This window comes from Fringilla coelebs, assembly GCF_963513975.1.
Source record: "Fringilla coelebs genome assembly, chromosome: 1".
Taxonomy (NCBI): Eukaryota; Metazoa; Chordata; class Aves; order Passeriformes; family Fringillidae; genus Fringilla; species Fringilla coelebs.
In genome coordinates, this window is record NC_140028.1 from 83,933,793 (window position 1) to 83,946,026 (window position 12,234).

The 12,234-nt window shown below is 40.1% G+C and overlaps 1 protein-coding gene across 1 annotated transcript in view; it reads left to right on the top strand.

Annotated features, from left to right (window-relative positions):
* Positions 1-456: 456 nt before the first annotated feature.
* The window catches only part of MYLK4 (myosin light chain kinase family member 4), a gene marked incomplete at its 5' end in the record, with an annotated part of 32,930 nt that continues 21,152 nt past the window's right edge, over positions 457-12,234 (top strand). The window contains 2 exons of the mRNA XM_084221969.1: positions 457-1,101; positions 12,044-12,110. Of these exons, the coding sequence (XP_084078095.1) occupies positions 457-1,101; positions 12,044-12,110 (712 nt within the window). The remainder of the gene's footprint in view (positions 1,102-12,043; positions 12,111-12,234) is intronic.

Genomic DNA, 12,234 nt, shown 5'->3' on the forward strand with positions numbered 1-12,234 from the left:
ATTCTCTTCAGAGCAGGGATCACATTACATACTAGGCTTTTGAAAAGCAACAACTCCACTGCCAAAGTCTCACTACCCTTAATGACTTCTCATGTATCGCATAGCCTTTTTGCTGTCAAATGCCATTGGAGTGCAAATAGTTTGGTCCTTGCTAGGGCTGATGTCACTGAACCGAGTGCATTTAGGATACGCATCTCTATATTCACTTCATTTGGAAATAGATGGATAAATATGTAAAGAAAAGAATGGATGAAAGACTTTTTTCTGCTAAATAATTTGGGTGTCTCTTCTCTCTGTTTTAGTCAAATATATGAGAGTAGTTTATAAATTAGTTGAGTTGGAGTTGCCAAACTTGGCTGTATATCTGAGCAGCCTGGATGGAAAGCCTTTGCAACTGATATTGTCCTCAAGCAGCTGATCATCAGAGCATTTCCTTCCCATACCCAAGCCAGCAAAATGACCACATCCAGCAGGCAGAGCTCTTCTACGTCTATGGTCAACAACTTGGCCAAAATATTCGATCCAAACACTTTGCAAAACCAAGGGCCAGGTAATGGAATGGAACCTCCTCAAATTCTTCATGTTGAGAGAAATGATGTCAGCACATCTGAAAGTTTCAGCATCATGGATGTGAAGTTTGCCTCCCTTGAAGAGAAAATTGATAAACTATTGACTCTGCAAGACAATGTCCTCAAGAAGCTTAACAGTTTTTCCCAAGAAATCTGTTGCATTGAAAAAGATATGGAGACGGTAAAGGCGGAAACATCTGAACCTGGATCAAGGATGGAAAGAACCAAAAAAATGAGAAATAATGAAATGAGGAGACTTTGCCTGAAAATGAAAAAATCTCTTTCTGATATAAACAGGAAAGCTGAGCAGCAGGTTAAAAGGCTAGATGGACTTGAACAAAGTGTTTCTGGACTACAGAAACTTGTAGGACCTCTGGTAGAAAAGGTGAAAACATTAATAATTCATAACTCAAGTGTAAAGCATCATGTTAAAAAACGTAAAGTTTGTAAGGCAGGAGCTGGACATCCCTTTAGGATGCACATTTTCTCGGAGACAACAGCTGGTGATCTGCTCAAGAAGAAAAATGAAAAGGTGAGCCCAGGTTTGTGTTTCATCTTGGCAGAAATCATTGCAAACCATGGATATGTTCTGCTACATGCTCAGCGTTTTCGTTTTGTTGACATTTAAGAAAGAACAACCCATCTGCTCTAAAAGCAAAAAGTATAAGAACAAGCTGAGCAAATTATGTGGAAAAAAATATAGAAAAATCTACTTGTTATACAGACATTCATTTTTTTTTCCTAGTTTTTCCTTTGCAGCTGTAAAACATAACAACTAAGAACATAAAAAAGATTGACAGACTTCAGGAGTCTTGGGTCCTGGCCATGAATTTTACAATGATCTTTTCTGAATTTATAATTATCTGGGGGAATCAAGTTGCAGCAGTCGTGATATGAGCACCAGGGTCTAGAGATTAGTGGAACTGGTAAAAAGCCTCCTTGGGTCAGGGCATGTACATATGTTTGTCCTTTATTTCAAAGAACATCTTAAGTGTGCTCTTCCTATCTGGTATTTCTCTCCATTGGTGAGGACTAGGGGACTTCTAAACTGGGATCTGAGGTAGGGTTACTGTAACTGGAGCTGTGGCTTGTGTAAACTTCCCTGGGTAAAAAATGCCTCTGTTACCATAATGAGAGTTTCATCATGTTCTTTAAAGTTCAGATTAAAAAATACCAAAAATCTCTTGAAGGACTCTCTTGACTCTAATAAGTTTTTGTAAGGTAGTTTGAAAATTCTTTTTTGGTGAAGAAAATTAAGAAATTTCTTCTGACAAAGTATTTAATCAACCCACAGTGAACAAAAAAGGTTGCTTTTCATATTTTGTTCTATTTTGCCTGATTTTTTTTCTCCCAAAAAGTCACATGCAGGCTTTACTCTTTGATTCATTTAAAGACTAGCTCTTGAGTTTGTTTTTCTAAAGTTTTTGAGCAGGAAAAACATCATGTGAAGATGTTACTGGAAACAGCATTCCTTGAAGAAAAGAAGCACTGCAGGCAATATTACTCAGAATGGCCTGGTCAGCAAACCATGTGCTTTTCAGCTTGGTTACCCTAAGGCAACCCCACTTCATAGATAGACAAGAAGCATTTGAGCCTTCAAAGGAAACTATAAAAATATCAGTGAGTGCTGAGTAGCAGCACAGGAGCATCTTGTAAAGCTCTGTCAGCTGAACTGACCAATCTGTCGCTATGTAAGGATATAAATTGCACAGCCTTGTTTCCAGAGCATCGTTAACTGAAGAGAAAAACAGCTTCCTTGCCAGAGAAGACTGATAACAAAAATCATCATTAAAGGCCCTTCTTGAACACCAAGCTGGACTGGTTTAAAAAAAGGAGTTTCAACAGGAGAGAAGTTTTCTTGTTTTATACAGTAACTTTGATAAGAAAAGATTATTTATTTTGAGCACCTGAGTTAAGGGCTTATTTTACTTTTCAAAACATCAATGAGAACATCTGTTGTAAAAGCCCCATTGGAGTGAGACCCACAGGTCATCTCTGTAATCCTGCTGTCACTGCAGTTTGTGGTAGAGACCTACTTGTATCAGTGAAAGTACATACTCATCTAAACTATTTATAAATGTAAACTGAATCAGCCCTGGCATGTGAATGAACTGGCACCTCCTGGAGACCAGAGCAGGCGCAAGGCTCTCTGCAGTAGAAACACAGGATTGGAGAAAGGAGAGAACCTTGCAGGCTTTGCTAGTGAGTTTGTGGTAACCAACGGGTGTAGCAGAACAGGAGGAGCTTGTGCTCCTGACAGGTCAGAGGGGAGACAGGATGACAGAGATGCAGATGCCCCCCATGAAGAGTTTATGGCTAGAAAATACCTGGAAGTAGAGGCAAGGGGCCTTGAACATGATGGAAACACAGGTAGCCTACTGACAAGGACCCAATAAAGAGAGGAGCAAGTGGAGTCTCTGTCTTTTTCCCAACAGCAGCTATATTTGTAATTCCCTCACTGATTCATTTTCGTTTAGGCAGACTCTTGGCGATGTTGAGTGGACTTGGTAGGAACTTGCCTAGCATGTGGGCTTAGGAAAGGCAGCATGAGCATGTCTGGAATCATGCTGATGATATTATTATGTTGTTTATATTTTGTTTGTTTTATTACATAGCATACATATGTTAGCTTGTCATTACCTCCTCTCTCTGTGTTTGATTTATTAGAAAAGGGCCATCATAAAATTACCAAGCTATCCTGTGAACAACAGCTGGCTTTGGTAAACACTTAGTCATCTTAGGTTTAAGTAAAAACAGCCTTGAAGTCAGCCCTGCACTAGGAGTAACAGAACATGGAATGATACCCTTCAGCAGAGACTGCTGAGCTTGGCTGTCAGCTTAGTAGGAGACAACATGTACCAGCATTTAGGCCAAACAGACTCTCCTCTGGGTGAGAGGGAAGGAACAGGATCTCTGAGCAAGTTCGTCAAAATACTGGTCCATTAGACGCTGGAAAGTTGGTTGCTCATGCCTCCATATTTGAATTAGATCTACATATTTATCTATATGTTTTATATAGTTGTGATTAAAGTTAAAAGAAAAGCAAAGTAATAAAAAAATAGGGTATTTCACCCTTGCAGAGTTTTACACCTGAAATGCACCACTAATATCTGGTGACATAGCAAATGAACACTTTTACCCAAATGTGCAGATACTGGTCCTTGCTTCTCTTAACAGAATCCTTGTTCCCATCTCTAGTCCCTCATGATGATAGCTTTAAACAGTCCTGGCCCCCTAGAAGTGCAAGCTGCCAGGCAGCAAGAGCAACATCTCTTGTATCATAGGTGTAATTTTTGTGGCAACACTGAGCAAACCCTTCAATCCCGTTAGATATGCATGGCCCTATTCTGTTTCTGTACAGCCACGAACAATGCAATCCATTCCCTGCAGTTAGCTCAGAAGGACAGAACCCACTTCTATGCACTACTGGAGATGGTCAGATATTTTGGATGATGTTCCTATTTGTCATCCACCCTACTGCAGCTATGAGTAGATGCCATCTCTTGGTTCTAACAGCTGAGCTGTCTGCAAAATGTTTGTCTGTCCCCAGCCTGGTTCTGCAAAATAATCCAACCATAACTTATGAATGAATTACTAGGAGGTGGTGCAGTAGGTGGCCATGGGTACAACTGGATAAGGCCGTGAGTGGTGTTGACATGCTGCTCACCTGCCATTCTATCCTTGCTTCTCTGGAGAGGTGCTGCACTTTGCTTAATGTACTACTGTTATTCAAATTTTTCCTAACTGCTTCTTTTTACAGAACCATGTTATATAGAAACCTGTGAAAGAGGCAGAACAGAGAAGGAAGAGGGGGAATGAGAGAGAGATAAAGAAGGGGTATAAGCAGCTGGGGTGTGTAATTTCTCTCCCAGCATCAGCAGCAGCTGTAACAGTTTGCTAATCACAGGCTCCACAGGCATATTTTTTGTGCTCTTGCAAAATGTAGGGATTTCTCTCTTCTGAAGCAAATTTCTGCTTTCCTGCCTTTTACTGCCATCCTGAAATACCTCCACTGCCTCATACAGGAGCTTAGTTTATTTCTGGTTTGGGTTGAAGCCGTAATATGGTGTAGCTTGGAGACACTTCATGCTTTGTCGATGCTGCCAAATGTCTCCCAGCCATTTTCCACTGAGGGCAGCATGACCTTATCACCACATGGCTGAGAGGAGTAGCGTGTATTACTTGTCACAAGTAGTTACAGGTTATTTTGTCACTATTGCTGCTCAGGGAAATCAGCAGTTCTACAGTAAGCGTCTTTAAAAGCCTTGAGGTTTTCCTCAAATTCACCTTTTTAAGTAGTCTGTGATAATCCTGTTGCAAAATGTTCCTGTCTATAACTCAATTTTCAGTCCTACTTCTTCAAATTATAAAGAAAGAGGGTAAAATAATACTTCACTTATTTCCTCCAAATTAAAGACTTTAGAGATTCTATACTATTAACCTGCAAATACTCATCTGGAGAGTCAGGAAGTCCATTTTGTTGCCATCGTAAAGTAGTGTTGAACTTCCTGCAGTTGCTTGCAGGTGACTGTAGCTTTGATTTCCTGACATTTCTACAGGCTTTGCTGTAGGAATAACAACTTTTAGCAGTTTGGGGGTGTTTCCCACATTAAAAACATGCCAGTGGTGGGAGATGTGTTTTCTGCTTGAACCTTCTGTACCTCCTGTGAAGGTATCACACTGCAATTGCAGGTCACTGGCTGCTTTAGTAGGAGCCCACAATGAAACTGCTGTTTGCCACATGTGTTTTAAGATCCATTCAGCCTCAGTCTATAACTGTTCTGATTCCTTCATTTTGCCTACAAATGCTAACAGGTCCCTTATGTATTATTTAAATTCTCTCTAAAATGGTCATGTTCTGTGTATTTTTCATCTTTCAGCCAAATAGGTGGGAAATGTTTCTTTTTCTTTTTTTTTCTTTTTTTTCTTCTTTTTTTTTTTTTTTTTTACCTCTCTTTGAAAGAGTTTCTGCTGGGCTGGTGGTTTCAAGGGTAGAGATTTCTGCAGAATCTCAACAGATGGGTTGTCTGTTGCTTGGGCAAAGCAGCTGGTCAGCGCCCAGAGGTGCCATTATACTTGGGAATGCTCTTCTTTCCCTCAGGACTGATGCCTTTACTTAAATATGTTCTTGGTAGAAGAATTTCAGCTTTTGAGTGAGCTGTAGTATATCAGAGTTAAAATTCTCTCTCTGACTGTGCACCAGTCAGAAAACTGGTATGTTTTCTTAGGACAATGTTTTCATCTCGTTTTGCCCTGTTTTCTCCTTTGCTGACAGCCACAGGAGCTGTTTCATGCCTTTTCAATTCATAATGCTGTTTAACTTTGTTTCCATTTACCCTCAGAACTTGCTGCTGCTGTACAATGTTCCCTGCTTAGGATCCCTTCCTGAACACTGTTGGGATTTTGTTGTCTCTAAACCCTGAAAATGTGTGAAATCAAAGTAGACACAGCTAATTTCTAAATAACCACATGCCACATTGGATAGCTTTTGGGGCAGTACATGGATGTCTATGTGTTAGAGTGACCATTGTGGGAATCCGTTACAATTCCTTTGCAAAACTAGAGAGACCACATGATGAAGATAAAGAGATAACTGCTAAGTGCAGGGAAGCAAAGCAAGGCAGCTCACCAGAGAGCAGTCCTGGAAAAGCACGAAGTTCCCCAAAGAGGTGAGACAGTGGTAGGAGGGGTTGCTCAGGGAGGCATTGTTTATTCACTGCACCATCTAAAATTCACCTTTTGTTATCAGATATCCTAGACATTTAAGTAGTTTTCTGGTAATGACTCCTCTCAGCCCCTATCAGAAGGTGTAGAGGTACCATGCTTTACTATTTCCTCTGGTAGGAGAGTGCCATTGCAACTAAATGTGGGGTCTGCACCGCACTGAGTTTTAATTACAAGGGTGACTGCTCTGAAACACAACTAATTTGGTGCCATCCTGGCAGCACTCTGGGTTTTGCACACACATGCAGCAGTGAGAAGGAGTGGAGACGAGTGGCTGGGCAGCAGCCCAACAGAGCCTGGAATGAGCCCCGCCACATCCAATAGTGGGGTTCTGCATGGTGAGGTGCCACAGAACCATGGTCTGTCTATAAAGGGAAAATGAAAAAAGCCCCAAGCAGATCTTTCCCCACAACACAAACTCCCTTCTTAAATGAATTTTTAGGAAACCTACATTTCTGGAGTCCAATTCAAAGTGAGTCATCAAAGCTGGAGGAGATGATTTCTTAAGTTTATAACCCTTTTGGTGGAACTCTCCCCACTGTGTGATTTTGGAGAAAAGCTTAGGATGGGCAGTTCATGAAATCTGAAGGTGATTGCCATCCATACCATTGCCTGCTTAGATCAGCTGGGTTAATTAAATTGAGAAATGCACTCTTTACAGTGAGGCTACTTACTGTAATAAAAAAAAAATTGTCTGAGTAGTTTGACAAGTGGGTAGTTTATCCCCACAGTTAAAAAGATCTGCCAGTGATTTGGCTTTCAAGATGGATTTTTCTTCCTCCTGTGTCACACTGTGACAATAGTGGAACCCACTTAGGAGGGTGTCCTATTTAATAGTACGGGTAAAAATGTGAAGAGTAGCACATGGAAAACTTTTAGGGTTATGGCACAGGTGCATAAGAGGCAACATGTACCCTCTCAGTCATCACACAGGTGAGAAATTGAGCAGTATACAGAAGGGATAGATGTGAGGCTGTCCAATGTGTTGGTAAGAAAAGCAGCTGAATTCTCCAGCGCTTGTGCTTGCCTGATGTTGCCCCTTATTTGTTCAGATGAAAAACTCAAAACCAGCAGTGACTGGTTGATTTGATTTCCCAAATGCAGTGAAATGCAGTGAAAGGACGTGTGTCAAAGCCTGGTAACGCTGAGTGCTCTGGTCCTAGTGGGTGCCTTGGTAGCCTCAGATTGGTCAGTGATTGTTACAGGCCTCCATGCATTCCAGAGACATTAAAAGTAAACCAGTCAACTGGAGTTAAACAATCTACCTCCAAAGGCCTTCTTAGGCCTGTTGAGTGACCGTGACTGGACCTCAAGACAAAAGTGAAGATGTTTAGAATCAATGTGTCACTGTTAGTGCAACCTGGTGCATCTTCACCGAGGCCATGGGCTCTGTTGGGAGCCTGCTTGCATGAAAGCTTTTGCTACTCCCCAGTGTAAGATCCCCTGTTTTGGGAAGAATGGCCTGGCAGGAGTAAACATCCATTTGAAACAGCATAGCCACAGCTTCTCCAGCACAGTGGGTGGGAAGTCAGCAAACTTTAGTGGGGAATGGACAATGCTTTGGCTTCACTGATTTTCAGCTTCTTCCCTCCCTAGGACGATGTTGTTCTGAGGGATTTTTTCATGCAGAGGTTGTTACCTCATTACCTGTGTATTTTCAAAGCAGCAGGTCACATAGAACTTCTCTTGTATTTCATATTGAGGGAATCATGATTCTCATGGTTCAGAGCTTATTTTTTGTGTGTGATTAAAGATGCTGGTAGATTGAGTTTGGATTTTACAGAAGAATGATTTCTGTATCTAGTTCAAGGAGCTCTATAAAAATCATGCATTCAAAATCTTTGCCTGAAGGTGCCAGCAGTTGTTATAGTGTCCCAAGAAAATAATGACATGGAAGCAGATGCACCACCTGCCAATAAAAGCAGAATTCCCATGTGTGTGGTTTTTAGCATTTATAAGTTTGTTTCAAAAATAGTCTCACTGAATATTTTACACTGCTGGGGGGAGGAAGGTATTGAAGAGGAACAAGAAAGGGCAGGTGGGGATGGATTCCAGCTTTGATGGATGGCACAGGAGGCATCACCACACATGTGGTTGTCCCAAGGCCTCTGTGTTGTGTTCTGCACTCTCCTGGGAGCTGGTGAGGAGATACTGGGAGCACCCTCAGAGGCAAAACCCATGGCTGAGTTCTGGCTGTTAGGGAAACTCATTAATTGCAAACCTCAAGAAACTTAATAATTTTCATAAATGAATGGTGATCAGGTCTTACACCAAGCCAGGTTTTCTTGCCTTAATACAGCTCTGCAAACTAGCAAGAATATGAGAAAGTGATGCAGTTAAAATGTGGTTTAGGCTCATGCAAAGGTTTGTGCCTTGATATTGGGAGATGGAAGCTAAGGATAATGTCTTGGTATAAAATGAAATGTGGTGGGGTGATAGAGGACCTCTAACTGAATGGTTGGGGTTGCTTCATGGGGCCATTCATTACAAGAATTTTTGCAGTAGGAAAAAAAGAATCAAAGAGTTTTATGAGGTGAATAAAAAAATCTGAAAGTTAGCTAAAAAAACATTCCATAGGTAGGACTACTGCAGTATAAAGAAGGAATTTTACCATGTAGGGCTCATTAAAAAGGAGTCAGATGTCTATAAAAGACATTAATTTCTTGCTGCATTTGAAATTTCAATTAGAATATATTATATTTATATATATTATTGCTTTTTCTTGATTTCTGCAGGTTTCTAAAGTCAATTTAAATAATTTCCAAATGCCTTTTTTTTCCTATTGGTCTATACTGAAATTTCAGCCTTTGGATTATCTCACATTATTCTGTATCATCACCTGGGCTTTTATTCTGTCTCTCTAACTTAGGGTCTGGCAATACTCCATAAAAGAATATGTTTCAGTCTAGAAAACATATTTTTGAAGACACAATACAAAATTTTGTAGACACAGACACATTTTTGCTGTGGTATACTTTACAGGGTCACAACACAAACTTTGGTGTTTAAGCTTTTGTGGAATAAAAGCTTATTTCCCCACCCCCCCATAAAAAATGCTTACTTCACAAATTTGTCTTGAAGCTTTTGGCTTGTATGACTTGGAAAAATTACTGTAGTGTCATTTACCTGATTTTACATATTCAAGTCATTAGAGAAAAGGAAAAACATTTTCTACTAAGAAATATTGATTACTGTGATTTTAGAAATTACAGACTGGAAAAAAGTCATGTTGCATAAGTTTGTGAAGAATAATGCATAAATAAATACAATCTTATTAGGAATTAAGTTATAAAGATCCTTAAGAAAGTTCTAACAGACTGAGGGAAGAGGGGTGGTATGAAGAGTAATTAGGTGGGATAGATGTCTTTAACAAGCCACCACACCTTTCAGATGAGATTTTCAAAGAGTGTGATGGCTTTTGGGAATTGTGGGCTCTCAGAGCAGCTGCTCAGCTGCCTGGGGCTGGACGTCACGCACGCCCCTGACAAACTACAAGGAGGTTTTTGTACTGCCTGTGGCTGAGACAGGAAGGGTACTTTGACTTCTGGCAGTCCTGAGAACTTGGTGAGCCCCCACCCTTTAGAGGGAAGAAATAACGGGCAAAAGGTCTTGTTTTTATTGCCAGGTCAAGATTTGACAAGTTGAAGTCACGTGTTTCTACAAACAGCAAAATGTGGAGAAAACTGGGTTGTTCATGTATAGACTGCTCATGTATTTACAGTTATTTCAATATCTAGTCCTTATAACTGTATTTCTTACTCTAGAGCACTCTTGCCCCTATATTTATTGCAAATTGATTCTGACAGATATCAGTAAATATTTCATTTGTGTTATTATTTTTTTCATTTAAATTAGTATGAAGTCCCCTTCTGCTATTGAAATGTCAGAGATCAGAAATGGTGCTTGAATAAACACCGTAGAAATTTCTGTAATGCCCTGGCAGTCTCAGGTATTCAGCACTGTCCAGTGTTCCTTCCACTAGATGGATTTTCAAAAGCTGGCTTCTGTATTTCACACCTGCAAACTACAGCAATATTTAGTTGGAAGTGCTGTGTGTCTGCAATTAATTCTGAATGCAGAAGTGAAATCTGGCCTCATGCATCAAAGAGCTTGGAGGCCATTTCTCTGGTTATTTGCTCAGCTGACTGTGTTTGATCAGAGCTGATGTTTTCAGCGGTACGGAGAGGCTGACATACTTACAGGAATGCGAGTCCATTACTAATTGCCAACACAGTACAGAATAAATAAGTCTGTGGCTTTTCCCTATATATATATATATTTTTTTTTTTTTTTTTAGTGCTTTTTAGAGCACTGGTTGATTCCCTGTGCTCCATCTGGCAACATTACATATATTTAAGTTCTGTGAGAACAAGGCTCCGATTTATATTTCAAAGGTATTTACCTTGTTGTATTGTGGCCTTTCTCATTTTATGGCCTGCAACTTCTTGGGACAAACTGCATCCAAAAGAATTGTCAGTCTCAGGTCTTATGCTCATATTACATTTTCCTTGTCCTTTGTGGATCAAGATTTTCTGAACAAGTCCTCTTGAAATCCCTCCATGCAGTTACATCCAGTTTGTCTCAACTCTTTTGGCTTCTTGTGGAATTTCCTCTCCCTTGAACTCTGTTTATAGCAGATATACATTGCTTTGATTTCATGCCTATTTTCTATATAGCCTGATGAAATTAAAATAAAAAAATAAAGCATAAAAAAATGTGGAGGACCTACCAGAACAAATGTTTAATAATAGGACTGGCTGGTGCCCAGGGCCGTGGGACTGATCACATGACATTCAAAATTAAGACACTCAAAATTGAGGGCCTGAACTTGTATGTTTTGTTGGGATATGTACAACACTGCTTTAGCTGGTAGCCCCTCTGGAAAATATCTTGAGGAGAAAGCATTTTTCACACCATGTGGATCTAATATTAGTAATACCAGTGCCAGTTTCATAGCAGTGTGAGAGGAAGAAGGTGAAAAAAGGAGCACAGAGCAACAGCAGATACCATGTAAACTGTGGTCACCTTCTGGCAAGTCTAGGAGTGGCCAGGAAAAAACACTTGGAGCACATGGCATAGAAATAGGAGGTAATATCCATAAAGGTAACAGGAATTGCAGAGGTTTTATGAGGACCTGGATTGGTGTGAAGCACCTCTAGATGTCACTGCAACATTGTAAAATGTAAGTAAAAGAAGGACACAAAGCTGAAGTTACGGCTTGTACGCTCCAATTCCTGGTTACTGTCTCAGTCAGCCCTCAATAAATCATTGCACCATTAAAGAAGTCATTACCAAATATTGATTAGCAAGCATTACCAAATATTGAAAAGCAAGGAACTTTTTGATAAGTGCCAGTAAGATTGTTACTGAACATTTTCCTAGTATATTAAATTTCCAAGATTTGGTTTAATCTGTTTTTTTAACAGCAAAAGCTAGGGCAGGGCAGCAGGTGATTCCTGGATGCTTCTTTGGTTTAGTCTCTGAGGTTCAGTTCTAACCTTTTCTAGGCTGTTTGTATGGCAACATTGATGCTGATTACAACCAAGACAATTTCTCTTGCTTTGCACTGGTATCAATTCAGTCGGTTTGTAGTGATTAAAGTAAGGACTATCATTTATAGGAAATGTGTGAGTTAGAACACAGAGTATTTGCATTTGATCAAAAAAATAAAATCAGGCTGCGATTTGATGAGTACCAATAGAAAAGTACACTGTATAAATTCACTAATGTGTCAATTGCCTTCTTCACAGGTCATCAAAGAAAAGTCACATTTCAATGAAACAGAAACAAAAGAAAAGAAGCCACCAGATTCAACAGGTTAGACTATTTTTTTCTTTGATCAACTTCCAGTTCCTAAGAAATAACACAGAAATAGCCATGGCTTTCCTGAGCAACTCCGGTGAAGTTGCTTGGGTTATGTGTGTGCTCATCAGCATGAGTG